We start from the raw sequence: 27571 nt of genomic DNA, 5'->3' as shown, positions 1-27571 counted from the left end.
TCAAAACTGATGAAGGCAGCGAAAAAGGCTTCAGTGAGTACTAGCTGAATTCAGCTCAGTCACCTGATGCTACTGCTGAGGCCGGTGTCGGGGTCCACGGCATCCACACGGCCCACGGGGCACGGTGGGGGGCAGTTCTCATACACATCCAGCAGGTACGTGGGCCGCGCAAAGCGGGGTGGCTCGTCGGCATCCAGCACCTGCACCCTCACAGCGGCCCGATCCTTAAAGGGGCCACGCCGCAGGAAGCGGGGGTCCACAAGGGGGTTCAGCACCTCTATTGAGAAGGAGTATGACCGCCGGCTTTCGTAGTCCACCGCCTGGGGGGGATTCCAGCATGCAAAATCAATAAATAAAACACACGGAAGTGATGACTCAGGCCTTATAGACAGGGTCACGAATCGGTACAAGGGGGGGTCTAACGGGAAGAAAGGGACAATGGTGATGAAACAGGCAAACACACAAACAGCCTATACCAGGGCTGGCCCCCCGCCCTCTTCATGGCCCTAAGCAAAACTGGATTAACCTAGATGACCAGACATGGGCCCCTTGTGGCTGTTGGGCCCTAGGCAGCAAGTTAGTTAGCTGATTCCTTGAAGACGTGGCCACACAGGGTTTGAGGTCATCATCTAGGGAAAGCAAATGACAGAAAACCAGTGGCATCCAGGGGTGGGGCTGCAGGGGCACCGCCCCCAGCTGAATGTTGATTGGTCTACTACCCTGTCGATCTGACTCAAAACATATCATTGGCTAATGATAATATTTGCCCGTCTGAATGAATTATGGCTCCTCACCTTAAAGAAAAACCCTAGAATCAGCCCTGACCTAAAAGCAGGAGAGCCCCGATGAGCCCACTCCGCCCCGGGGGAGAGACGTGAGGGCGAGCAGCGCCCCCTGCTGGCAGGCCGAGTAGTATAGAGGGGCTGTCGCTTCCCCTGCAGACACACACTCATCATCCACTCTCCCCGGGCTGGGCAGCACCCTGGGCCACCTCATTTCATCCATTGTCACAGCCGGGCTCAGTCATGATTGCCCCTTGCATCTCGTCCTCCCTCGGCGTCCAAGCACAGTCTGAGTTCATCAATCTCCCTTACAATCGGGGCTCACCTCTCATAATCCACACTCATCTCGCGTTTACAATCAATAAACGTGTCCCTCTCTCACAATCCCTACTCACCCGTTTCGTTATACACCGATCTCCACTGTTCTATCGTTAGATTGTGTTTTTATTTTCTGAGCAAATACAAACTTACTGCACAGATAAATACCTTTAACATTTTCTTTGACAGGCAAAGACTTTCGAACAGTATTGTGTAAAAACAAATAGTAACAATAAAGATAATAATAAATCAGTAAAATAAAAATAATAAAAAGCAAGGAATTCAGTAGCTGTAAAATGAAGATTTGGGACAGTATAAAGGAAGGGAAGTGTCTTGCTAGTTCTCAGGCACCTTGTTCAGTATAAGGACAGCATGAGGGTCCAGATGACAGGTGTCATGTCGGCTTCCTAGAACTTTCCACCAGCATCTCATCTCTGCTTCTTATGGTTCATGATAGACAACGACCGCCTTGTTCAAGACGTGAGGCACAAACTTTCCAGTCACTCAAAGCCTCCGCATCAACAGTCTCAACATCTCCATGCATGATCTGCCCGTCATCCTGCCGAAGGAACTCATTTCTGTCTCTGCCTCACAATCAGAACTCCCGCCTGACTCACTAACACAAACTTGTTGCCCTCTTACAATTAATTAACCCGATTTCAATCCACTACTGCTTTAGTGGAACGCATACAGATTATATTGATCCAATTAGCAATAATGCCCAAGCAAATTTTCTGAATTTTCCAGCACTGGAGCACAAATTAACACATCCCACTCTCTTTACTTAGAGCCAACTCTCATTTGCTAATAACACTCTCTCTCGGTCCGACTGGAGACCGATCTTTTCAATCTAATTTCACAATCAAATTTCCTCCTTGAACTGGAAAGTAAAACCTTGCTACATTCATGTGTTTTTAACTTCAGTAGATGCTTTTAGGCAAAGCAGCAAAGAGCTGATAAGGCAGGGTCAGAAGTTCCCAAAATGAACGTCTCGCTGTCTGCCCACCCTTGGATTTGAACCTGCAACCCTCTGATCTCACAAAACACACTGAGCCCCCAGCAGCGATCAGATACCTCTCTTTCTGTGCCACTATGGCGTCACCAGCAGTTGGCGGAGGGATGCGGGGTATATCTCTGTACCCCTTTGTTGGCTTACATGTGCACATGACATGAGAGTGTGTGCTCATGTTTGCCAGGGGGAGCAGGAATGGAGCCGCAGGCAGTTTGTCAGTCTGTACATACAGATGTATAGTAGCACTGGGGCTCCTTACTGCAAATTTTAGGGGCTCCAGCAGAATATTTAGGTGCACCACTTAAATCGACACTCGGTGCAAAACATTCATATTTTTCCCATCCTGACTGTTTTACTGATAAACGTTTAAATATTAAGTACGCGGACTTAATACATAAATACAGTTGTGCATTTATAAACATATAATACCCACTAAAACCACAGGTATTACACATTTGGCTTACATATTTGTACATAAAGACTGGCCATTGGGTTTGGCTAAATATATATACAGTATATATATATATATATATATACACACACACACACACACACACACACACACACACAGTGGTACCTCGGTTCTCGATCTCACTAGAACTCGAATTTCTTGAAAGTCGAACAAACCAGTTTGACCTAGAACTCGATCTGAATATCAGAAGTTGAACCGTGAACGCTGACCTAATATAAATTGTATGCGCCAGGAAACGAGTCATACTACAATGCAATTCTTACTTGAATGCCTTCTTCACAGGCTGGACCATTAACCAAATAAAGCAGCGCAACATTACAGTAACTAACAATAAATAAACCACTAACTTACGTGTACTATTAGAGCATTTATGGCATTTATTTAAACTTTATTTTACCAGGTAAATTAACTGAAAACCAGTTCTCACTGCTTTACGTGATATTCAGGAGAAATATCAGATTACGCATCGGAACTGCCTGGGATACAAACGTCATGCATGTAACTAAACTCTTCAGCCAATTAGAGCAAAGGTGTGTCGTCACGGAGGCGGTTCCAGTTTGTGCAGCCGGGTGAGAGGTCGCAATGCATCTAACCGTAATGCATTGCGTCAGGATCAGAATGCTTTAAGCCAGCGCTGTAAGCAAGTCGAACGCACCCAATGACCGGACTGGGCAATACACACACACACACACACACACACATCGGGTTGAGGTCAGGGCTACGTGCAGGCCAGTCAAGTTCTCCCACACCAGACTCGCTCATCCATGGACTTGCACAGATGACATTCTATCACAGTACCACTCTTGAATTCACTGAGCTCCTGAGAGTAACCCATTCTTTCACAAATGTTTGTAGAAGCAGTCTGAATGCCTAGGTGCTTGATTTTATACACCTGTGTCTATGGAGGTGATTGGAACACCGGAATTCAATGATTCATCTCACCATGAAAAAATGCGACACAACCTTCATGCTAACAGATTATTTGGAAGGTACACCAGAAAGAAGACTTGTCTGTCAGTTAGCCACAAACGTAAGTGGCTGGAATTTGCAAAACACTACTTCAACTTTGACTGGAACCATGTTCTATGGTCTGATTAAACAAAAATTGAGTTTTTTGGCAATAAACATAACATAAGAAATCTACAAACGGGAGGAGGCCATTCAGCCCATCAAGCTTGTTTTGGGAGAACTTAACTAATAGGTCAGAGTTGTTAAAATCTTATCTAACTCTAATTTAAAGGAACCCAGGGTTTTAGCTAGCATTACACTAACAGGAAGACTATTCCATACTCTAACTACACGCCGTATAAAGAAGTGCTTTCTCAAATCCATTTTAAAATGTTCTCCCACTAATTTCCACTTATGGCTACAAGTTCTAGTATTTAAACTAATATTGAAGTAGACATTTGGCTAAACAGCATCCAGATCTGTTAGAATCTTATAGACCTCGATCATGTCCTCCCTTAGTCTCCTTTGCTCGAGGCTAAACAGATTCAGCTCAGCTAACCTCTCCTCAGTGAGAGTGAGATTCCATTCCTCTAAGACCAGGAACCATTCTCGTAGCCCTCCGTTGCACCCTTTACAAGGCATCAATGTCCTTCTTCCTTGGTGTAAATATCATTAATGTAAATTAGGAATAATAGTGGTCCTAAAACTGAACCCTGCGGTACCCCACTATGAACGCAGGCCCACTGTGACATTGTGCCTCTAATAACTACTCGCTGCTTCCTGTCAGTTAACCAGTTTTCGATCCAAGCTGCCACAGTTCCTAAAATCCCTGCAGCTTTGAGCTTAAGCAAGAGCCATTTGTAGGGGACAACATCAAAGGCCTTCTGGTAATCTAAATAGATCACATCGTAGGCCTTTTTGTGATCAAAGCATTCGAGGTAGGTTTGGCGTAAAAAAAAAAGGATGGCTTTAATGAAAAGAACCTTATCCCAACTGTAAAATATGGTGAGGTTCTGTGATGTTGTGGGGCTGTTTATCCTCCAAAGTCCCTGGGAACCTTGTTAAGATGTTAACATGGCATTATGGACTCCATGAAATACCAGAACATTTTAAATCAAAATTTGGCTGCGTTTGCCAGGAAAATAAAACTGGGCCGTCACTGGATCTTCCAGCAGGACAATAATCCTACACACATGTCCAAATCAACATAAAACTGCTTAGCTGACTACAATATCAAGCTTCTGCCATAGCCATCTCAGTCCCCTGACCGGAACCCCACTGAAAACCTGTGGGCTGAGCTGAAGAGGAGAGTGCACAAGAGAGGGCCTCGGACCCTGGATGATCTGGAGAGATTCTAGAAAGAGGAATAGTCTCAGATGCCCTGCTCTGTATCTCCATCCCTTTAAAATGTTATAGGAGAAGACTCAGTGCTGTTATACTGGCAAAGGGTGGTTTTACAAAGTACTAAATGCTGGGGTGCCAATAATTGTGACATGTATTTACTGGACACAATTAATTATTGATGAAGGATTTGTTCTTCTTTGAATTGATTAACTTCAATGAAAGGTTGGATTTTTCTCATTTTGTTAGTGTGAGATGAAGCTACTTCACCAAAAGGTAGATTTTTACTAACCTTTTTTACAAATCTTTACAAGGGGTGGCAATAATTGTGGAGGGCGCTGTATACACAGTATGAGAGGAAGAATATGAACACACATACATACGCACGCTCGCACACACACACACACACACACACACACACAGACACACATCGATTCACTCTGGAATCCTGCCCAAGGAGGCCACTGGTCAGACTCATAAATCAGACACGGGTCATGGTTGATTTCCGCTTAAATGGTCTGTTTGATAAATGAAATAAAAGGATTATAAATAACACGGGCCTGGGGGGGCTCATGTGACCTGACGCCTTGCAGCCAAACCATTGTGGACACATCTCTGATCAAAGCTGCTAGCCGGCTGTACAAATGGGGTTTGGGAAGAGGCAGGCAGGCAGATTTATTATAAACCTACATTTAATGTGTGGGAAGGAATGGCTGCTTTGGATTCAGGAGCCAAGGGTTAAGCAGAATGTGTGCTACATGTTTCCCGACTGAGCGCCTTCATGTGCATTTAAGCAGATTAAGTGTGTTTAACAAAAAAACGATGTTTCAATCAGCGATGACATTTCGGCGCCGGACCTCTCATGACATTACCGTCAACCAGGCCAGCTCCGCTCTGACGCTCCTCTGTCTGAGTAGTGCTGAATGCCACCCTCTAGTGGCCAATTGATTCAATGACAGTCAACCAAGAGTAGGAAATGTCCAAACACTCAAGCACTCCATGGAGTTATTAAAAATCTAACCAATCTACACATACTGTTGTAACAACAGTCCATCCATCCCTGGACTGGGGGGGGCACTGTCCTTAAGAATGCAGCCATGAACAATCATGCTAAAATTACTTCCAAATAATTTAATGTAAACTGATCAAATTTTATTAATAAAATCTTGAATTATATCTTTTTTATCTGAGATTTTGAAAAGCAAACAGACAAGTGGAGATGTCTTTATGCCCCCCCCATTCAGAAGTGTTCACTGATCCAGGTTAGGGTCACATGGGGTGGGCTGGAGCCAATCACAGGCACAGCACAGGGCAGAAGGCTGGGATGAGATGCCAGTTCATTACACACGTGCACACACATACACGATAAGACATGCCGATTACCGGAAGTGAATATCTATAGACTGTGGGAGGATCACTACATGGGAAAACAAACAAACTCTACACACTCTGATCAGAGGCAGGATTCTAACCCCTTGCCCTGGAGGTGTGAGGCAACAGTGTCACCCTGTCCCCACTGTATCTACAGACATCTGCTCCACCAATCACTGTGGCATATCAGACTGTTATCTGGGGCTCCCCCACAGATACGCCATGTGCTTTAAATCCACAGTAACTGTATGACCCACAATCCTTTGCTGGAAGAGATGGCCCAGGAAGCGAGCCTTTAAAGTGTTCTGCTCCTTTTACAAACGCAGTGAGAGAAAGATCAAAGCCCACAATATCAGATGTTTAATGAACACCTTAGGAGTGCACAGTCTGTCTTTTCCACCACGGCCTATATACTGTAGAGTATATATGTCCAGCTTGATAGGTACTCCCTCTGTACACTGTAAATTATATATGTGTGAAAACATTACACTACCACCTGTCATTGTACTGCTAATCTTTTTGAACATTATTTAAGGATAATTTCTTATTACTCTCTATTAAATGTTCATCATCCTCCTTTATCTTTTTTAACCTTATGTTCCTTGTTACTGGTCTTGGAATCGGGCAACCAAGCATTTCACTGCAAACTGTACTGAGTATAACTGTGACAAATAATGCTTTTTTTTTTTTGTTCCCCTAGTGCCCTCTAGCTACGGTCTGCGAAAAGACCCCACTCTTTCCCACCCTCCAGTGACCCTGTCTGTGTTTACATTCCCCTGGTCCAGCTTCTATATCCATATCTGTCTCTCTGCAGTTTCCTTTGCAACTGATAGTATCCATCCATCCATCCCATTCCATATGTGTCCATGTTCTTATGTCTGCAGTATGTCCATGTGTCAAAGAAGATACAGAGCTACTTGGACACAGTCACACACACAACATGGCATGGTAGGGCTATCAGAGACACAACATGTATGTCTTTGTCCCCCCACCTTGTTCAGGGTGATAATGGCTTCACTCTCCAGCCCCGTGATGTTAAAGGTGTCACCACCCTCGGAGTCAAGGATGCTGAACTCCAGCTTGGCGTTCTCCCCCAGGTCCGGGTCAGTCGCCGAGAGTCGGCCCACTTCTGCTCCGGGCAAGGCCAGCTCCGACACCGAGAACGACCAGGAAGCTGTGAGGACGAGGCACGGAGATCAAATCAGAAGCACATTTTCCTATAGCAAACATCCTCACAAGTGCTGATCAAATAGCACATTGGAGACTGGCTTGAGAAATGGCTGAGCTTAAGGTTGATCAAAGATTCATCTCTTTTCAGGACGGGAAGTCTGAGTAGCTAACAATGCCATTTGGACTCCCAGAGATTTTTTTAGATTCATTTCTTTCCTCTCTTGTTCATTTTTCCCTCCCATATGTCTGCATAACATTAATTTCCCATTAACCAGGTGAATATCCATGAATAAATAAACAAGCTGAAGTCGGCCTTTTTCGGAACTTGAACCATCAGCCTACAGAAGCCGCAGAAGCAGGCTGCAGTGAATTGGCAGCTTCTGCCAGGGCGGGGGCTCGTCATCAGTACTGAGGCCTCCATATCAGTCCAGCTGCGTTCGACATCAAGCGGGGACTGGGGAAAATAAGATGGGTTATTCGCACCGCCCCAGGTGAATGTCTGTGCTGATTGGTCTCCATGGTGACACACACTTTGGCTAATTGACTGGGCACTGGCCGCCTGGCTCTGGAAGGGTTTATCTTACGAGAACATAAGGCAAGCTCACGGTAAACGCGCCCTCCCGCTCCACTCTCTTTGGCGTGCCCCCACCCACCCCCTGGCCCCTTGAGGACGGAGTGAGATTCCAAGTTTTTGCAGCGTGACACATGGGCAAAGGGAGCAGGACGCTGCATCTAAGCTCAGAATATAAATACAACAGAAATTTGCTTTTTATTTCTGAAAAAGACCTAGAAAATGGCTTCGGCTCACAGAAGCAGGATTTTTCTTCACACACACGGACACAAAAAAGTAGCAGCATAATAAGACGTTTATGTTTATGTATGTTATTGTCATTTGCGTTCATTATTGATTAATTTACTGCGAATACCTGTTCCATTCCCAGGGAGGATGCTGATTATTATTGCTAATTAAAATCACAGTACTGCACTTCAAGTAGTGGCATAAATTATTTTATTATATTACTTTCATAATTTCATATTATTAATCTTCAGTCACATATTGCCCCTGGAGGCTTAAGCCTATAAAATAAATACTGTGTTGAATTTAAACTATTTTCAAATTAATATCTTAACTAGCCAAATTCTTTGCTGCCTTGTAATTAACAAATGACCTGGAGTGGCACAAATTTAGTGCACGTTCCCAGACCCAAAAACATTTTAGCTAACTTGTTTCCTCAGCAAAGTGCAGTAAAGCCTCATTATTTAAAACCCATTTGTTATACAGAGTTAATAATTTATTGTATTCAGGATCACGCCTATAAAAAAAAAAAAGAAAAAAAAACTTCAAAAGGGCAATGAGCATTAACATCCAAAAAAATAATAACCCAAAGCAACAGAGTTTAATAATGCATCAAAATCACAGGATCACCACCACCGGCATGCACAAACACATTCACCGTAGACGAGTCTGTGTGCACGTACAGGCATTTGGTGTGTGTATGTGTGTGTGTGTGTGTTTAAAAAAAAGAAAAACACAAATTGTGCCTCTGGTTTTGGTTTCCTTCCTCTAGGGATCTCTAAATAAGCAGGAGACCTGTAGGTCCCCTCATTAAAAGAGAAGACACATCCTACAAGTCCTACACAGTCAAGGTCTTCATGCCAGCGAAGATTCGGGCCTTCAAAAAAGAAAAAAGAGAACCACTCTCATCGGCACCTCTAAATCCGTCCCCTTCCCCCCCTCACCTTCGAGATAACAGAATCAATTTTACAAACACAGTCATTTGCAGCCGGCTGATTGGCCCCCTGCCTCCACCCCACCCCCCACAGTTTACCGTGATTGGCTCGCACATCTACCGGGAGCACGGTAAGCGACAGCGGCGTTTTCTTATAAAGAAAATAAATGAAAGCGTGTGCTTTGAAATCAAAAGCAGGACTCAGCTCGGATCCCTGTGTTTATATATTTGCTTGTTTGTTTTCTTTTTGGTCGCTCTCTCTTCTTCTCTATGTCTATTTAGATTTTGGAGCAGTGCAGCGATAGTGAGCAATGAATCGATTCCTTCCCTTCGGGGAGGCGTGTGAGATCAATCTAGAGGAGCCCCTGCTCAAAGGCAGACTTATCACACCCACCCTCACAGGCACACACCCCCCCCCCCAACCCTGACCCTCAAGACCTTGTCAGCACTGCTCCTGGACATCTAACTCAGCGGTGCCCCCCTTTGACCGAATTGGTCATTACGTGAGAGCAAAACAGAGAAGTGTGGGATAGAAAGGAATAAACACAAAGGATATTTGGGGTGAGTTTGAGTGTTGTTTTTTTGGGGGGGGGGCTTAATTTATTTAAGCTGTGAAAAAGGAGACACGGAGTCATGTTCCGGAAAAGTGTCGAGCTCGCTAAAAGCCAGCATGTGATGAACACGGGCATGAAATCTGCACGCCTTCAAATGCGGCAAGGAGATGAGACTGAGCACCACCCGGGGGGGGAGGGATTACTGCGGGTGTGAAGGGCGGGGGGGGGCGTAGGAACAGCAGAATAACGAAAGTGAGGAAGACAGGAGCGAGACATTCCCATCGGCTGAAACGCAACTGAACCCAATTCCGATACAATTCCCCCATCATTTGGTTGCAAAGCCCTCAAGATGGGTGAGACAATGCCCAGCCCAAGGTGTAAATGAGCTATGCGGATGTTTAGGGCTTGCAGGTCACTAGGGATGGGCAGAAGAGGGGCCACTATTCATACAGATAGGCTAACCTTATTGGCCAATGATGTGTTTTGAATCAGTGAGTGACAGAGAAGGGGGGCAATCAGCATCCAGCTAGGGTCAGTGCCCTTGTGGCCCCGTCCCTGGTTTAGTATCATTTGCTTGCATTGAATGATAAACCCCAACTCTCTGTGGTCACCTCTCCTGTGTGTTGTCCAGGGCCCGCCCAAGGAATCAGCAAACTAAGCGGCTGCCTAGGTCCCAGTGGCCACCAGGGGGCCCCCTATATGATCAAGGAAGATGACAAATGACAATAAAGTTAATTAAATTTTGCTTGGGGCCCCGAAAAGTGTTAGGCCAGCCCTGTGTGTGGGTGTGTGCTCACCCTGCATCACTGAACAAGAATAATGCCAATAAAGTGATGTTACGCCGTGGAAATATGGTGTATAAGGGCGGCTGGAAGTACACAGACTTTATTTATTTAAGTGTGTGTGTGTTATGTGTGTGCTTTATTATTTATGTATAATTGCGCATTCCTGCACCGTTTCTCCCCCGAGCTGTCGAACCCTCATCCGCATCGAGGCTGCTCATGTTCCAGCCCTGCCCTTGGGATCTAATCGCCCGCCGCGATTCGAATTAATCTCAGGTGCTCCAGGGTTACAGCAGCAACATTACAGGGACAGAGCCGATAACAGAGGCCGTTTACAGCAAAGGCCATGCTCAGCATTTAACGATTTCATGTCTTTACAAGGTGGAGGCTGTGAGGCCGTTTTGTGAGACACGTAGATTGAGATTTGGTCAGCCGTCCTTGACAGGGATGCATACAGGGGTGGGGCCATGGGGGCAGGAAGATAACTGGCCCGCTCCCCTGTCACTCATCAATTTAAAGCATATCATTGGCTAATGATAAGGTAGGCCCCACTCTGTGAATTGCACCCTCTTTTATGCCCCCACTTTACAAAATCCTAGAACCATACTACACTAAATGGAGGAGAGTCCTGAAGAGTCCAGTCCACCCTCGAGGAGACGGACTGAGCGGCAGCCCTTGCCGAGCTGGAAATACAAACTCCTTGTTGAATGTGGCACTGCTTGTTTGACCTACTAGCAGCAGATCAATATTGCATCATCCATGTCACCATCCAGCCATGCTAAGATCATCACAACAACCACCCCCAAGGTGATAAATGAAATGGGATAGTACACCCGGGAATACTCGGGGTCTGACATCCGTGCTTTTTATCTCCGGCAACGCATAACACCCGATTTTGCAAACAGTGTTAAAGTTGTGCCACATAAAAGTGCTGGAGGCACGGCGGTAGATGAGATCCCTCACTGCTCCACGGGCGACAGACCTCTGATTTTACCCTCTATAAAGCTGGCTGCGACCGCACTTACCCGTGACAAGACTCCGGGGAGGATAATTTAGCGGAAGTCTGCGCTATGCAACTCGGTAGAATTCATCAGGAGGGCCGAGCTTCACGGTCGGATACAAAATAAAAGAACATTTTAAAGCAGAACCGCCTTACTTTTATTAAGACTTATCCTCTGTTCCAGAAAAGAGGATTTGCCTTTTCCAGGACCAGAGAAGAGTGCTAATCTGTTGGGATCTGAAAGTCGGGACTGTTGAGTGCGCTTCCCGAACACTCAAGATGAACACACCACTAGCTAGAAGCTCTACTACCTTATTCGCCCAAGAAGAAGAAATAATGACATGACCTACAGGTCTTTTGTGCATCTGTTGTGTCTCGTCAACAAACAAAATTACAGTCTCTACGTATTATATGAGCCATACAGCCTGGAAACAGGGAAACTCCCTCAGGAATTTGCCAAGGATGGTATAAGAGCCAAAAACTCCTACACCACATCAACACTACAGGTGGGGAACCTGGAGAGATGAACACAAAGCAAACAAGTAAACCAAGTGAAGGCATCTGGGCCACAAACGGGGACTGAGACAGCCAGGGAGAACCGTCACCCATCCGTCTACTGAGCAACACGCTCGTTCTTCACCAGGGTGATACGCTGGCCATGTTTTCACATTCCTTTGGTGCGCTCACTTAATGTGGAGTGTGTTTCTGGTTCAAGTGCATAGGCGAAACATCACGTCTAGTACCATTTTTAATTTAAGTCAAGAGTTTTCACTGCTCACGATTGGTGTTATAACTGTTATTAAGATCATTGCGACTTTCTGACACGGCCTTATCATCATACTTATAGGTTCCCCCAAATTATGCACAACTATGAAGTAATGTGAGAGAGGTTAGAGGGAAACATCCTATGTATCAGAGATGCTTACGGCTTCATTTTATGGTCTTCCAAGGCAGAAACTGGCAGGCATTTTGGATGAAGTATTAGTTTAGATGAGGACGAGACGGGTGATAAAACAAGACATCATTGCTAATTCTGTAAAGTGGATCCCATATCAGCGTCTCCATGGACATTATCTGCTGTAATGCTGCTCATTACTTTGGGGGGCTCATCCATCTACAGAGAGCCACCATGAAAGCCAACCAGAAGCATCACTGATCTACTGCAAACACAGGGCATTAACTATCAAGATGTGTCACCCGTGTACTACAAACCCAGGGTGTTAACCAATCAGAAGTGTCACCCATCTACTGCGAAAGCAGAGTGTTAACTAAGCAGTCTATCGCCAAATAAAGGCACAAAATCACACTGCACTATTCGTCACTTTTATCTTATTGTATATGCACATCAGACTAAGACACCATATTTCGGTGACGATCCCCTAGCCCTTCCCATCGCCAAACACTCAACCTTGAAGAGTGCCCTTCAGTTTTCTGTGATGTACGAGGCGCGGTGCTTTGGAGACGGCCCCTGAGATTTGACTGATATGCAGGGCACAGTCCTCTTGGGTCTCTTCCCCAGCTCGGGCCCGAGGCGGCTGGCACATCCTCAACCCCCCTGTGGCTGTTTTGTTCCCCATCAGTGTGTTGAACTGTGTGAACTAAACAGTTCCAATTCCCCCTTACTTTAAGGATACGTGGACTGCCAGCTCCTCCATCACATCACGGCCTGCCGGAACGAGAACGCCGTCCACTCATAATTCATACAGAGGGGCCAACCGTATCATTAGCCAATGACAAGGGAGGGGGCACTCCGGGAGCAAATCAGCTTTTAGCTGGTGCCAGTTAGCTGGCCCTTCCCCTGTGTATGCCCCTGGCGTGTGGCAATCTGTCTGTACGTGTGCGTCTGTCTATGGGTATCTGTCTATCAGTGTGTCTTTGTGTCTGCGCCTCAGTGAGTAACCAGTCTCTGAGTAACCAGAGTAACACGTCCCCCACCCCCATCCTTAACACATCAGGAAGCATCTTTGCTGTAGTGAAAGTCCAGTGCTGTCTGTTTGCATATATAATTGTACATATTAAACACATTCCATTCATTGATTTAGATTTATTTCCTTATTCTTTTTGTAGGGTGTTTCTGTGCACCTTTTCAGTCTATTAGTGTTTACTTGCTTGTACTCTGTGCACCGTCTTTGCACTTTGTCTTGTTTTGCACTATATGCATGCTCGTCTGCGCACCGGAATTTCCCCCGGGGATCAATAAAGTCCATCTTATCTACCTCCAAGTATCCGTGCAGCTGTTTCAGTATGTAAGTGTGTTAGACCTCCAAGGTGTCCTTGTATAGACAAATGGAATTAGAGAGAGACACACAGAGACGCACGCCGATCCGTGAAGTCAAACTGAATCACAGCGGGACTAACTGACATTCTGCATTTCCCACAGGAAGCTGACGAGATAACTGACTCATAGACCCAGCAGCTCTCCAGCTCCCTCTTCTCTTCAAATCCTTGCTTTTTTTTTTTTAACAGATCGTGCATGCGATTGGTCCATGGTAAAGTTAAAACCTGCCAGAGAGGTATTTGATGCTCGTTGTATATATACGTAGCCTTCATAGGCGTATAAATGTGGGTAATATCTGGGTCGCTTAACTGATGCTGTTCACTGTATATCCAAATTAGCGTGTCAGTGCCAACCCATACATTTATATTTTATTTTATTTAATTTAGCATCATACAAGCAAGAACGCAGGGTCAGACAGCTCCTAGAAGACTGGGGGTAAAGGGCTTTGCTCAAGGGCCCAGCAGCAACATCACTGTGCTGACCCTGGGATTTGAACCAGCAACCTTCTGATCAGGGGTACCTAACCCACTGAGCCACACGATGTAATGGACCTCCTGATCTTCAGTGTATCTGCGGACAGCAACACCTGCAATTATGTCCAGCTCTCTGAATATTAGTGACCCAGAAGGTATAAGCATGACTCTATACACAAATACGGTATCTACACAGATACGACCTCATTCTGAGGTGGTGGCCGTTCACAGGATGCCGAGGATGTCAGCCGGGGGGGGGGGTGCCATGCGGTGAGGATGGGGGGGGGGGGGCACAGTGATGCTGCCTGACATCATTGTAAAGACGGAGGGACTGTTCAGCAGATGGACTGATCCACAGGGGCCCCTGGCTCTCAGCGGTCACTAAACACGCGTGTGTGCATGTGCATGAGTGGGTGTCTAGCGGCTGGTACCCAACAGGCTGCGAGCGGACAGCAGAGCCGGCCAGCGGTGAGGAAAGTCACAGCTGAAAGGGCTCACTGTCAGCCGGCACCGGCCGCCTCAGCCAGAACCTCTGTCCCCTGTCGCGGGCTCCATGTGACAAAGGGCTGGATCGGGCAGCGGCGGGCGACAGGCGTGGAGAGACGAACGCTGGGATGGGGGGGGGGGGTGATAGAGGGGGAAGGTACCGCTGGCATCTGCTGCTGCTGCTGAAATGAGGTCGAGTCTATATGACTGTGTGTGTGTGTGTGTGTGTGTACAAACCGAGAGGCTCCGCTTTCACTCTCCTTCACTTTTCAGATCAAATTCCCTGTGGCTTAATCTAATCAGAAGCGAGAATCTCATTTCGTCACACAGAACTCTCCTCCTAAAGTATGTACACACACACAGATGCGACATGCAGATAATCAGGTATACATCTCTGACACACGTGCACAGTGTCTCTCTCCCTGTCTCACTCACACCACACACACACGGACTGCAGAAACACATTCGCCAGCACGCCGAAATACAGACACACAGATAATAATATTTTTGTCTGAAGGAAAGTTCTCCTTCTCTCTCATTTTAAAGGAGTTAATAATTCACAACCCCAACAAAACTGTTGAAAACTGATAATAAATGTGGCGAAATGTGACTTAAAGTTTAATGTTTTTAAAGCAGGAAGCCACGGAAATAAGGCACTCACTTTGTGGGGACTTCTCTCCAAATTATTCCAGCACAAAGTTAGCAAACCCTACTGACACACACTCAAGGCCTCCCTACATCCAGCTCGTCCCTCACTCTATCCTCCGTTGTCCTCGGCCTTCTTCACACAGTCCCCCAAAGGACATAGTACTGTTTATCATACTCTCTCTCCTTCTCCCAGTCTCTCTCTCTGTCTCATGCAACAAATTAAATAATCGTCCATACGAGATTACTCCTCTATCAGCCCCCAAGGAAATGAATGAACAATACTCCCGACCAAAGCCAGCTTGACCCTCTTCCTGTCGTCTCTCTGTGGTCTTAGGAGATGTTTCACCTGCTGCTCTGCATGGCTGTCCTTCAAAAAGTCAATTTTCCTGCTTGTCATTTAGCAGTGGCTGTCTCTGAGAGTCTGTTCGTTTGCATGCATGTTCGTTTGCATGCATGTTCGTTTGCATGCATGCTCGTTTGCATGCATGTGGATGCCACATAAGTCACCTATATAAAAGCTTCAGCCTACTGGACCCTCTCAGTAAGTCCATTATATGAAGGCTTCAGTCAGCTGCATATTCTGTAAGTCGAGTGCATTAAAGCTTTCAGCCAACCAGATACTGTATATACCACATACATAAAAGCTTCAGTCAGCTGGACCCATCACACCTTAATTATACGAAAGCTTCAGCCAACTGCATCCTCTGTAAGTAAAATACCCCTTCGTAGGTCAATTATATAAAAGCTTCAGCTAACTTAATGCTGTATAAGTCACATATATAAAAGCTTCAGCCAAGTTGACCAGTAGTAAGTCAACTTCATAAAAACTTCAGCCAAATGGATGTTGTCACCTATAAAAAGCATTCGTCTAATGAACCTTCTCTAAGTCAACTATGTGGAAGCTTCAACCAAATGGACGCTGTATAAGTCACCTATACAACAGCTTCAGGCAAAATATACATGATATCACTGAGAGCAGGGCAGTGTTCCATGAAGCATCGGATTTAAGGTAGTCTGAGCTAAATGTTAGTGAACGAAAAATAAAGCAGATTTAGCACAGACCACCCCCCCCCCCCCCCAGAGCAGCAGCTAAAGCAGCACTCACTTTGAGTGAAGCGGGGAGGGTTGTCGTTCACGTCGCTCAGCCACACTGTCACTGTGGTCGTCCCCGACAGCCCACCCAGGTGACCCCCCATATCCTTGGCCTGCAGCACCACCAGGTACTGGTCCTGGGTCTCGCGGTCCATGTCGGGCACAGCCGTACGGAGGATGCCTGTGGGGGTTGGAAATGGGACGTCGCGCGGTTACTCACATGCGGAACAGTAATATCAGCCTTGATAATGCAAACAAGCACAGGGCCGGAGGAAATCAATCCGGCGTGCTGTTTTGCTTTGGCAAACATGAACGATCCTGTGCTTAATTTAACAAAACATGCTCTGAATTCGAATTGAACCTCGAGGTACAATTAGGTGCAGAAAGCCAGAGGGTGGTATATAGCTAGATGAAGAGGTAGAGCCTGATCATAGGGTCATATACCGACACAGGAAGAAGGGGGCCTGATAACAGGGTTGATTAGAGACAAAGACCAAATACAGAAAAAGAAAGAGGCAGAGCTTGACCAGAGAGTCAAATACAGACAGAGGAAGAGGCAGAGCCTGACCAGATAGTCATATCCAGACAGAGGAAGAGGCGGAGCCTGACCAGAGAGTCAAATACAGACAGGAAGAGGCAGAGCCTGACCAGAGAGTCAAATACAGACAGAGGAAGAGGCGGAGCCTGACCAGAGAGTCAAATACAGACAGAGGAAGAGGCGGAGCCTGACCAGAGAGTCAAATACAGACAGGAAGAGGCAGAGCCTGACCAGAGAGTCAAATACAGACAGAGGAAGAGGCGGAGCCTGACCAGTTTGTGGATCCACAGAGAAGTACTCCTGGCCCTGGGTGAGTGTGTACACCAGCCTGGCACTATTTCCGTAGGTGGGGTCGTCTGCGTCTGTTGCTGTCACCTGGATGATGGATGTACCTGAAAAACAGTAGGCTGCAGTGATGAGAGTGTGAATTCAGCGGAGCGTCTGACCCCACAGGACCAGTCACTGGGGAGGAGAGGCAAGCAGGGCATTCAACCTTTCAATGCCCACCCCCCCCCCCAAACCCTGAATCAAAGACAGAAAAATGAGCTGCATCCCAGATATACTTGTCATTTTCAAGACATCTGAACCTATACAGCACAGGTGTCAGACTCCAGTCCTGGGGGGCCGGAGTCCTGCACATTTTTGGGTTTCCCCTCGTTTAATACACCTGATTCAACTTCTTGTGCTAATTACCAATCATTTATGGTGGAACAGGGAAAGAACTAAGCTAAACAGGGCTGCGACCCCCCAGGACTGCAGTCTGACACCCCTGCTATACAGGTATTGATACATGATCTGCAAAAGCTGAGATGACAACTGAAATAAAGTGAAACAGATTGTAGAGCCCTCCTCTGCCTCCGGGGGCTCTGTTCACCCAGTATGAATTTTAATTAGTATCTGATTGACACATTGGATTCTAATAGTGTTATAGTGTTCAAACAACAAATTTGACATAAAATGACAAAGGGAGTGACCAGTCTAGGATTAGCTAGCTGAGCATGTCTGACCTTAACAGCTTATTTATCATTATAATCACACCATAAATATCAACCTCACCTGTACAAAAATATACTTTAAATACGCGTCTAAACAACACACTACATTTATTATTAGAAAACATTCACTGCGTCTATAAATCACTCTGGTGTGGCTGGTAATTGCATTTTGTAGCTATACGAGCTGGCTTGGCATGCAAGTCCGATAAACAGATCTGTGTGCACCGTGTGCCTTACAAGAGCTGCTCGTCTTCGTCTGTTTGCTTACTTGTTTGTTTTGTTACTCATTCCGAATGACCACAGCAGGACAAACGAGGGCACTTATCAAACCATTCAGGCTCCCCACATGCCAGAAATGCCAAGAAAGGGAGATTCCAGCAAACCTGCTGTTCATGCATTATTAAAGACCTTCCCTTGTGTTTCTATACTGCCGTTTGTCTTTTATATTACGCTTTCAGTTATATGTTATTGATTTGAACATCTTCACATATCATGAAAATGCTGAAGTTACAACCTAAATATACTAAAAAATGTATCATATAAAGTTCATTTTAAGAAGACTTACAGTTATTATTATTTTAATATATTTTCCTATTCTAAAGCTTTCAACTGAGATTATTTTATGTGACCCAAGGTGTAAATACAAAGTACTCAGAAAAAGGACAGGACTCCCCCCCCCCAGGTGAAGAAGTATCCTTCTCCTTCACACACAGGCATTTCTGTATGGATTATTTAAGCTGGGGGACATAAGAGGGGATATATTTCACTGACACTGTGGGGGCCAGGGGAGGGGGCACTCGGGGGGCGGGGAGGGGGCACTGTGCGGGGCAGGGGAGGGGGCACTCTGAGGGGCGGGGAGGGGGCACTGTGGGGGGCAGGGGAGGGGGCACTGTGGGGGGCGGGGAGGGGGCACTCGGGGGACGGGGAGGGGGCACTGTGGGGGCCAGCGGAGGGGGCACTGTGGGGGGCAGGGGAGGGGGCACTGTGGGGGCCAGCGGAGGGGGCACTGTGGGGGGCAGGGAGGGGGCACTCGGGGGGGCAGGGGAGGGGGCACTCGGGGGGGCAGGGGAGGGGGCATTCTGAGGGGCGGGGAGGGGGCACTCGGGGGGCAGTCAGCTTTCAGCTGGGGAGAGTGTCCCTGTGATCCCACATCTGTACACACCCCCACCTTCACAGTAGGGGGCAACCTAAATAGGGAAGGAGGGGGCTAGGGTTAGTGACAGTGACACACGTCCCTGGCGAAGCTTTGGGGGGGACACGATGATAAAGACGATAAACATGTCCGACGAGGACAGGAACGGTCACTGACCGAATACTACATGCATACAGGCGGCTTCCACGTATCCCTAACCTCTCTCACCATTCAGCGAAATGCATTAAGTCATCAAAGTTTAGCTCAGCACTGAAAAGTGAACAGTGAGTCATTAATTGTAAGTCTGGGAAAGGCAGCAAAAGGATGTGGGTAGATCTACCTGACAGCGGTATAGCGAAGATGCACAATGCCTGCCGGCATCCGGGCAGTCACGTTCCGCTTCCTCGTTCATTATCCAATCACTCTCCATGCCTGTTTGCTCTCATTTAAATCTGTCTTTGGGTTACACTCCTACAGCCGTGAGCTGGAGCCTAGCAGAATATAAACAGCACGGCAAAGACAACTGCAGCTAGACACGGACCTCGGAGACTGTCTACCACATAACTCAATTATGTTCGAATTTGCTGCATAGTTAACTTTAAATTTTTTAGCATTTGTATGTTTTTTTTTCCTTTCTCCAACCACATTGCCGTGACTGATGACTAATTACATACTGGGATCTGTAAAATTTATCAGAAACAAAGACTTAAAAGCATTGCTGAACTGCGGGTTTTTAAACTCTGCCCATAAGTTTAACGACCCTTCTTTCGCACGAAGGGGATCTTGGGATTGGTAACCGGATCCTGTAGTGCTCCGGGGGCGAGCGCCTGACAAAGCAGTCACCTGCGAGGGGTGTGTGGCACATCCTGCCGATAAACGAAATCCATTCTGGCAGTGGTACAGAGCAGAACCGGGTTAATGTAAAGCCAGAATGGAGCACAGTGAAGTGAGCACTGCCAGTGTGGCTGTTTATGTGCAGTGTCTGCTGTGAACTGGCCCGCCGCCCGCCTGCCCCCCTTCGAGACAGGCGACGCACCCTTCCCAGCATGCCGTGTTTTAGACGCAGATATGCAGGCCTAGCGGGGCAGCTCCGGGGATGTCAAGCTGCACGGAGACAGCGCCAAGAGGCTGATGAAGCCATCCAGGAAGCAGGAAGGAGGGAGGGGCGGCGTCCCCGCCGTTGTCACGCCGACAGGTCGCCTTATACGGCATGTGGCATCTCTACTCACGCGCAGGGAAATGACTGCTCTTCCAAACTCTGCCCATCTGCCAAAGTTTCGCTTCTGTTAAAATAACTTACAAATAAGGTGTTTTCGCAGCACCGGGAGAACTGGATGTTTGTGCCGAAAAAAAACAGCTGGGGGCGCCATGGAGTATGAGGGAGCCTGCTGATGTGGAGGGCTGGCTGGGAGAGAGAGAGGCGAGTCGCACATGGCTAGCCACGGGCAGTGTAGCATTCATAAAACCGCCCCCAGTGAGCCAGCAGCCGTAGGTTCAAGCTACAGCAACTGCAGCAAGAGACATGGCGTAACCAACGGCAACACTGACTCTCTCTCCATCATACCATCATCCAATCTCTCTCCTACCCACTTTGGGTCTATCAGTTGTGACCAGGATCCTTGATCACCCCGCTCTTACTCCCACTCCACTCATCCTCCTCTCTTTTTCGTTCTTCTCACTTCAATCTGTGCCTCCTTTTCCAACCCTCTGTTAGCCTGTTCCATCTGCCTCACTCTATTCTTCTTTTTCCACCTTCCCTGGCCCCCTTCTGCTGGTATATCTGTAGATATACATTTTAACTTTTACACCCTTTTTTTTCTTTCCCTGGCGCCCCCTCATCATTCCCCATCCTCACATCCACCCCCAGTTAGCGGCCAGTCCTGCTGTAGAAAACAGCCTCTTGTTTCTTTCCAAGCTTCCCAAACAAATCAGGCTTTCCCAATGAATCAAAGGCTACCAGCCTCAAAACTGGAAAAAAAAACAATGAAAAAAAGATAATCAGTGAAAATGGAAACTACATTTCCCATGAGTCACTGCTTGGCATCTCAGAGGGGACAGTGGATTTGCGGAGCAGCTGTTGCTTTCTCACATCAAAGCATTGGCTGTGTCACAGAAAGAGAAGAAAAGAAAGTGACTCGAGGAAGCACGAAAGAGGGGGGTAGTTTGAGTCTGGAGATGCACTGCAAAACTATTTTTATATAGTTATTGTTTTGATTGAACTGTACTGTTGTGAACTTTGCCATTCTGTAGTCTGCGAGAAGGCTGTGCAAAGAATAGAATTTGAATTGAATTCGAATTTAATTCAAATTTAATTTGAATTTGAATTGCATTTGATTATCTGAACCCCAAGGTTTATCCATGCTGACGTGATTGTATAATAATACAAAATATTTAAACTGCATGAGGAAGTTACCCTGTGCAATGTTGCCTGTGATCTGGCACTAACAGCCCGTCTGGGAATTGAATCTGGGATGAAAACAGACCTAACACATGTGGGCGGATTCCTGCCCCATGTGGAGCATTATTTCACATGGAGAGTCACGTTACTGAAGCAAAAACACAATCTCTTTGTATGTCACCAAAAACGACAGCTATATAAATCTCTACAGACTTCGAGGTAGTGACATCGCTACGGCGATTATTATTTCATATCCTAAAATTAAATCTAAAATGAATCTCAGAGAATTAAGTGCACTTATTCCTTGATATACGAGTATGAAAATGTGGCAGAAAACAGGGAGCAGCTCTGGGTGGTGATTAAACATCCTGGCGTTGTCCAGACAAATGAATCGCTCACAGATGTAATCCACTCCCCGGCCCCCTACATCACCTCGTTACCGAGAGCAATGGCTCGGTACAGAGGACGGGGTAACTTAAGTTCATAGCTGTCCTTTCTTTCCTGTATAAAGTACAGACCATTTCGAAAAGCAGCCCTAACTTTCAAGAGCAGACAAGGCACTCAGTGATATCAGGAGTGGGGGCCTCAGCAGCAGATCCAATGGCACATCAGCCGAATCCAAGCCCCAATCAACCCAGGTGTGCATCGGAGGCTCCACATGTGTACCAGCAAGGCCAGATGTGCACTGTGATGGGAAGAGCTGCCTTGAGCGAATCATTTATTATGAATGTCTACAGTAAACATGCTTGGGGGGGGGGGGGGGGCAATAAGAAATTAAAAAATATATATTTCGTAAGATGAGTGAGTCACCTTGGATGAAAGGGTCTGTTATGGAAAAACTAAACAGCAGAATACTGAAATAGGGGAGAGAGACAGAGAGAGAGAGAGGCTGAGAGAGAGACAGAGAGAGAGAGAGGCCGAGAGAAAGAGGCAGAGAGAGAGAGGCAGAGAGAGAGGGGCCGAGAGAGAGAGACAGAGAGAGAGAGGCAGAGAGAAAGAGGCAGAGAGAGACAGAGAGAGAGAGACAGAGAGGCCGAGAGAGCAATAGAGAGAGACAGAGAGAGAGAGAGACCGAGAGAGAGAGACAGAGAGGCCGAGAGAGCAATAGAGAGAGACAGAGAGAGAGAGACCGAGAGAGAGAGGCAGAGAGCCCGAGAGAGCAATAGAGAGAGACAGAGAGAGAGAGAGAGAGGCCGAGAGAAAGAGGCAGAGAGAGACAGAGAGGCCGAGAGAGAGAGACAGAGAGAGAAGCCGAGAGAGAGAGACAGAGAGAGAGAGACAGAGAGAGAGACAGAGAGAGAAGCTGAGAGAGAGAGACAGAGAGGCCAAAAGAGAGAGGGGAATGTTAGAGGGAGAATAGAGAGAAACAGAGAACAGGGTACAGGGACAGGAAAGAAAGAGCGAGAGTGGAAGGGAGAAACTGAAACAGCGTATGGAGGGATAGAGAGAAGAAGAGAAGGGTATAGGGGAAGTGGAGAGAAACAGAGGGAGAGAAAAAAGAGCAGGACAAAGAGAGAGCGGGTTTAGAGGATGACAGGAGGTCAGGGGGAAGAGAGGACAGGAGAGAATTACCATGGCTGGCAGTGATCAGTATGGCCTCTCTGTGCTCAGTGGTGTGAGGCAGGAGTGGCAGGGTGTGGGGGGGGGAGAAGCACACGCAACGGGGCTGTGGCGCCCCCACCTGGATCACACAGGCAAGGCACTCACAGGAAACCTTTTAGGCCCGTTCTTTACCCTCGCATAATGGGTGCTGTATTTTTGGGTGCGGTCTTTACCTATGTTGGCCATCTCGGGTATGGTGGCACTGTAGGGCCCCTCCTGGAAGATGGGCGGATTGTCGTTGATGTCCTGCACGCGGATGATGAACTGGGAGGAAGGCTCCAGGGCACGCTCCGTCTGGCGGTCCGTCGCCGTGGCAATCAGCCGGTACTCATCCTTCTCCTCCCTGTCCAGCGGCTTGGTGACGTGGATGTTGCCGGTCTTTTCGTCGATGACAAACACTGAGCCGGCCCCCTCCCCCCGCAGCATGTACTTGGTGCGCCCGTCACCCCTGTCCATGTCCGTGCGCAGCTGTGGGGAGGGGGGGGGGAGGTGAAAACAGATCTCATTCCCATAAATGCATCTGTCAGTCAGTCAACCTGTGCTTAAGCATAGTGTTTTCGCAAATGGCCCATCGCAAAACGGCTAAATTACGGCAAAATTACCACAAGGGGGGGGGGGGGGATGAATTACGGAAAAGATATTTAAATACAAAAAAAACCGCACACGGTTTGCCAATATGGAGGGAATGATTCCCTGAAACACACACGGGAAAGAGGAGACAGAGAATTACTCAGAGGGAGCGGGATCTGAGAGGGCAGGGACGGCCGTGGCATGATGGCGAATGAACGAGCCTCCAGACTGTGCCTGATATTGACTGGGAACTTAGCGGCTTGCGGGCCCAGCGAGCAGCTTGTCGGAAGCGTTTAAAGTAAATGAGAAGAACAGAGGAGCACAATTTATCAGTGCTGATATAAGTGGGGGAAAACAGCCCAGCACTGCCCTTTATCCAGCCGTGCGGACACCCTCTGCGTTTAATCTAGACTCCGTGGGGATGATATGGACTGCGCCTGGACTTACTTCATGCTGGTGGGTCTTACTCTAGCTTTTCACGCCCACCACCTCTCAAAGCCCACTTATAAATGACGGACGTTAACCAGCCACTCCACGGGATCAATAAAAGGCCTCCCGTTCTCCACGTCCGCAGAGTCTCCGCGACTTTCTTTTACTTTATTCGATCTCCTTTTGGTTCCTGGCCATAACCGGGAGCAGAAAAAGAAAAAAAAAACAGATGAGGACACTGGGAAAGAGTACGTCCACGAGATAACCCGAATTTACCCACGTTTCAAAAACATGCCACTGAGTGACGAATGACTTTGTCTGCGCGGTAACGTGCTGGGCCTGCACACTACTGACAGCTCAATACTTCACAGAGCACCACAGCCTGAGGGGTGCGAGGCAGCCAGAGCACCGCGGTTAAATAAACAAAAACTGCGTGTGTTCTCACCATACTCAATTATTTTAGGCCTGCCAAGCTAATTACAGAGTCTGCAACCAGGCCTGCGGGGCCGATCCCCGAGTTTACGTCCTGGTCTGCCAAGGCGATCACAGATCACAATCACGTTTGAACAATCACACGACATATCACGGTTGCACATCAGAATGCCCCGCCAGGTAAGAGAAGCTAATCGCCGAATTTAACATCAGACTAATCATACGGTCGAAGCGGCAGCCTCAGTCAGTCGATCACGGAGCCTACAACCAGGCCTGCTCAGACGATCGCCGATGAACCTTAGATCACCGGTGCCAGGATTCAAAGATGGCCCGAGGTGCAAGCAGCAGGTGCTCAAGTAGAGAGCAATTAGCCAAAACTGAAATATAAAACGGAGCTCGTCATCAGCAAGCCGGTAAAGGAGAGTGGGCCGCCCTGCCCGTGGTGTGGGCTGGGACTGAGCGGCCATCTATCCTCCCCCTATGTGCCGCTCCCGCCGGCAACCGCCTAAGTGATAGTGGCAGGAGGGGCCCTGAGCCCCAGGCGTGTGGTGCTGTGTGTAGCAGCCACGTCGTATCCCAAACTTCCCTTCTCCCTCTTTCAAAGCTGTTTATCTATAAAACAAAAAGTCACTTTGAGCCCAAGCGTTAGCTATGTAATACACATGTAATAACCTATGCAGGGTCAGTACCATAGCATGACCTATTGTGGGACCAGTGAGTTTCAGGTTTCAAGCCCATATTCTTAACCGCTACACCCCCTTCTGGCCCTGAGTGGCACAGCAGATATATTGCGCCGAAGCGACTCAGGACAGGAACATAATTCAGACGGCAGAACTGCAAGCTGTCCAGAGACTCCTGGAGGCCTGTGCTCTCGTGCCCTGCCACCGGAAAGCGGAGTGAATTAGGAGCCCTGCAAGCCTGACACAGCGGAAAGCGCCGGCGTGAAATATACTCACAAGGGATTAAATATATATACCGTGAAACTTTCCCTTAAAATTCGGAGACTGCCGAAAAGAAGACATCACTCTGTCTCTTTCTATATCTCTTTCTATATATATATATAACCGCCTTCTCTTTCATTACTGCAGGCTATTAATTTCCTTGAACAGCAGACAGACTGTTTAAATAGCAGCCTGTGGGTGTGGCTTCCCAGGGGGCCTCGAAGGGACACGCCCACAACCCAGTATGACGAGGCACAAGGTGACTGTGCGTCCTCTTCATGGTTTCTACTGGACTTTTTTTTTTTCTAGAATTTTCCATAGCATGACTACTGCCAGCTGTAAAAATAGATGAGAATGGATTGAAAAGGGGCGAGATAGCAGCAGTATTTAGCCAGACTATCTGGTCTGTGGTGTTTGTCCCGCATGTTTATCTCAGGCTCGTTGACGGTGGCCACGGCACCACCTCGGCCTTAAACCCTGCCAGCAAACTGGCTTGAAATTGAAATTTGGCTTTTGTTTCGGACGTCATGTGTCTGTCAGCGCTGGCAGCACGCGTGTTTGTTTCCCGCGCCAGTAACGCTAAATGAATTGAACTGATTAGAGGAATGGAGACGGGAAACAGAGGCGAGAGAGAGAGACACGAGCATAATTACGATTTACTCGGGAAAACAAACGTGATAAAAAAAAAGAGAATGAAAACACTGTTACCCCAGAATGGGGAGATAGGGCAACACCAATTCAACAATTAAATTTCAGGACAACTCTCATAACATAGAAAACATTCCCCACACAGATATCAGAAGGGCCGGGGTAAGAGCAGGACGTACTGGCAGAGAAGGGGTTAATTCAGCATGACAGACAGGTACACGGAGGGTTAATACCGCATGTTAATACTGTGCATTGATGCTTTATGTTAATTGCCCGTACTTATACTGCATATTAATACCCCATGTTGATATCGCATTTTAATACCGCAGGTTGGTAGAGTGTTGATGCCACACGTTAATACTATGCGTCGAGGTCGCGCGCCTTACACGGCACGTTAATGCCACACGTTAATACTATGCGTCGAGGTCCCGCGCCTTACACAGCACGTCAATGCCACACGTTAATACTATGCGTCGAGGTCGCGCGCCTTACACGGCACGTCAATGCCACACGTTAATACTATGCGTCGAGGTCCCGCGCCTTACACGGCACGTCAATGCCACACGTTAATACTATGCGTCGAGGTCCCGCGCCTTACACGGCACGTCAATGCCACACGTTAATACTATGCGTCGAGGTCCCGCGCCTTACACGGCACGTTAATGCCACACGTTAATACTATGCGTGGAGGTCCCGCGCCTTACACGGCACGTTAATGCCACACGTTAATACTATGCGTCGAGGTCCCGCGCCTTACACGGCACGTTAATGCCACACGTTAATACTATGCGTCGAGGTCCCGCGCCTTACACGGCACGTTAATGCCACACGTTAATACTATGCGTCGAGGTCCCGCGCCTTACACGGCACGTTAATGCCACACGTTAATACTATGCGTGGAGGTCCCGCGCCTTACACGGCACGTTAATGCCACACGTTAATACTATGCGTGGAGGTCCCGCGCCTTACACGGCACGTTAATGCCACACGTTAATACTATGCGTGGAGGTCCCGCGCCTTACACGGCACGTTAATGCCACACGTTAATACTATGCGTGGAGGTCCCGCGCCTTACACGGCACGTTAATGCCACACGTTAATACTATGCGTGGAGGTCCCGCGCCTTACACGGCACGTTAATGCCACACGTTAATACTATGCGTCGAGGTCCCGCGCCTTTCACGGCACGTTAATGCCACACGTGGCACCACTGGGCTTCAGTGTCTCTGCACCTGTCCTCCCCTGCCCTGACCACCCCCCCGCCACTTCCTGCGGCTATGCAGAGTAAACCCTCAGTAATACTACCCATCCCGTCATGGTAACCGCTGGTCTTTTTGGCCCTGGCTCGGTCGCCCCATGTGCCGAAGCTTGGGGGGACAGCACTGATGGGCCAGCAGGTCTGCACACGCCAGACACCAGGCCCCCTGGG

The 27571-nt window shown here is 47.7% G+C and overlaps 1 protein-coding gene across 3 annotated transcripts in view; it reads right to left on the bottom strand.

Moving 5' to 3' along the window:
* Window positions 1-27571, bottom strand: part of LOC111857142 (uncharacterized) — a 74877-nt gene that overhangs the window by 9941 nt on the left and 37365 nt on the right. For all 3 annotated transcript variants that reach the window (XM_023837681.2, XM_072710509.1, XM_072710508.1), the window contains 5 exons: window positions 23296-23590; window positions 17268-17387; window positions 16471-16638; window positions 7237-7418; window positions 64-320 (listed from right to left, as the gene is read on the bottom strand). In XM_023837681.2, the coding sequence (XP_023693449.2) occupies window positions 64-320; window positions 7237-7418; window positions 16471-16638; window positions 17268-17387; window positions 23296-23590 (1022 nt within the window). The remainder of the gene's footprint in view (window positions 1-63; window positions 321-7236; window positions 7419-16470; window positions 16639-17267; window positions 17388-23295; window positions 23591-27571) is intronic.

The sequence above is a fragment of the Paramormyrops kingsleyae genome, chromosome 4, assembly GCF_048594095.1.
Source record: "Paramormyrops kingsleyae isolate MSU_618 chromosome 4, PKINGS_0.4, whole genome shotgun sequence".
NCBI lineage: Eukaryota > Metazoa > Chordata > Actinopteri > Osteoglossiformes > Mormyridae > Paramormyrops > Paramormyrops kingsleyae.
Note: the sequence above shows the minus strand (reverse complement) of the source record. Positions and strands in the feature narration are given on the sequence as shown.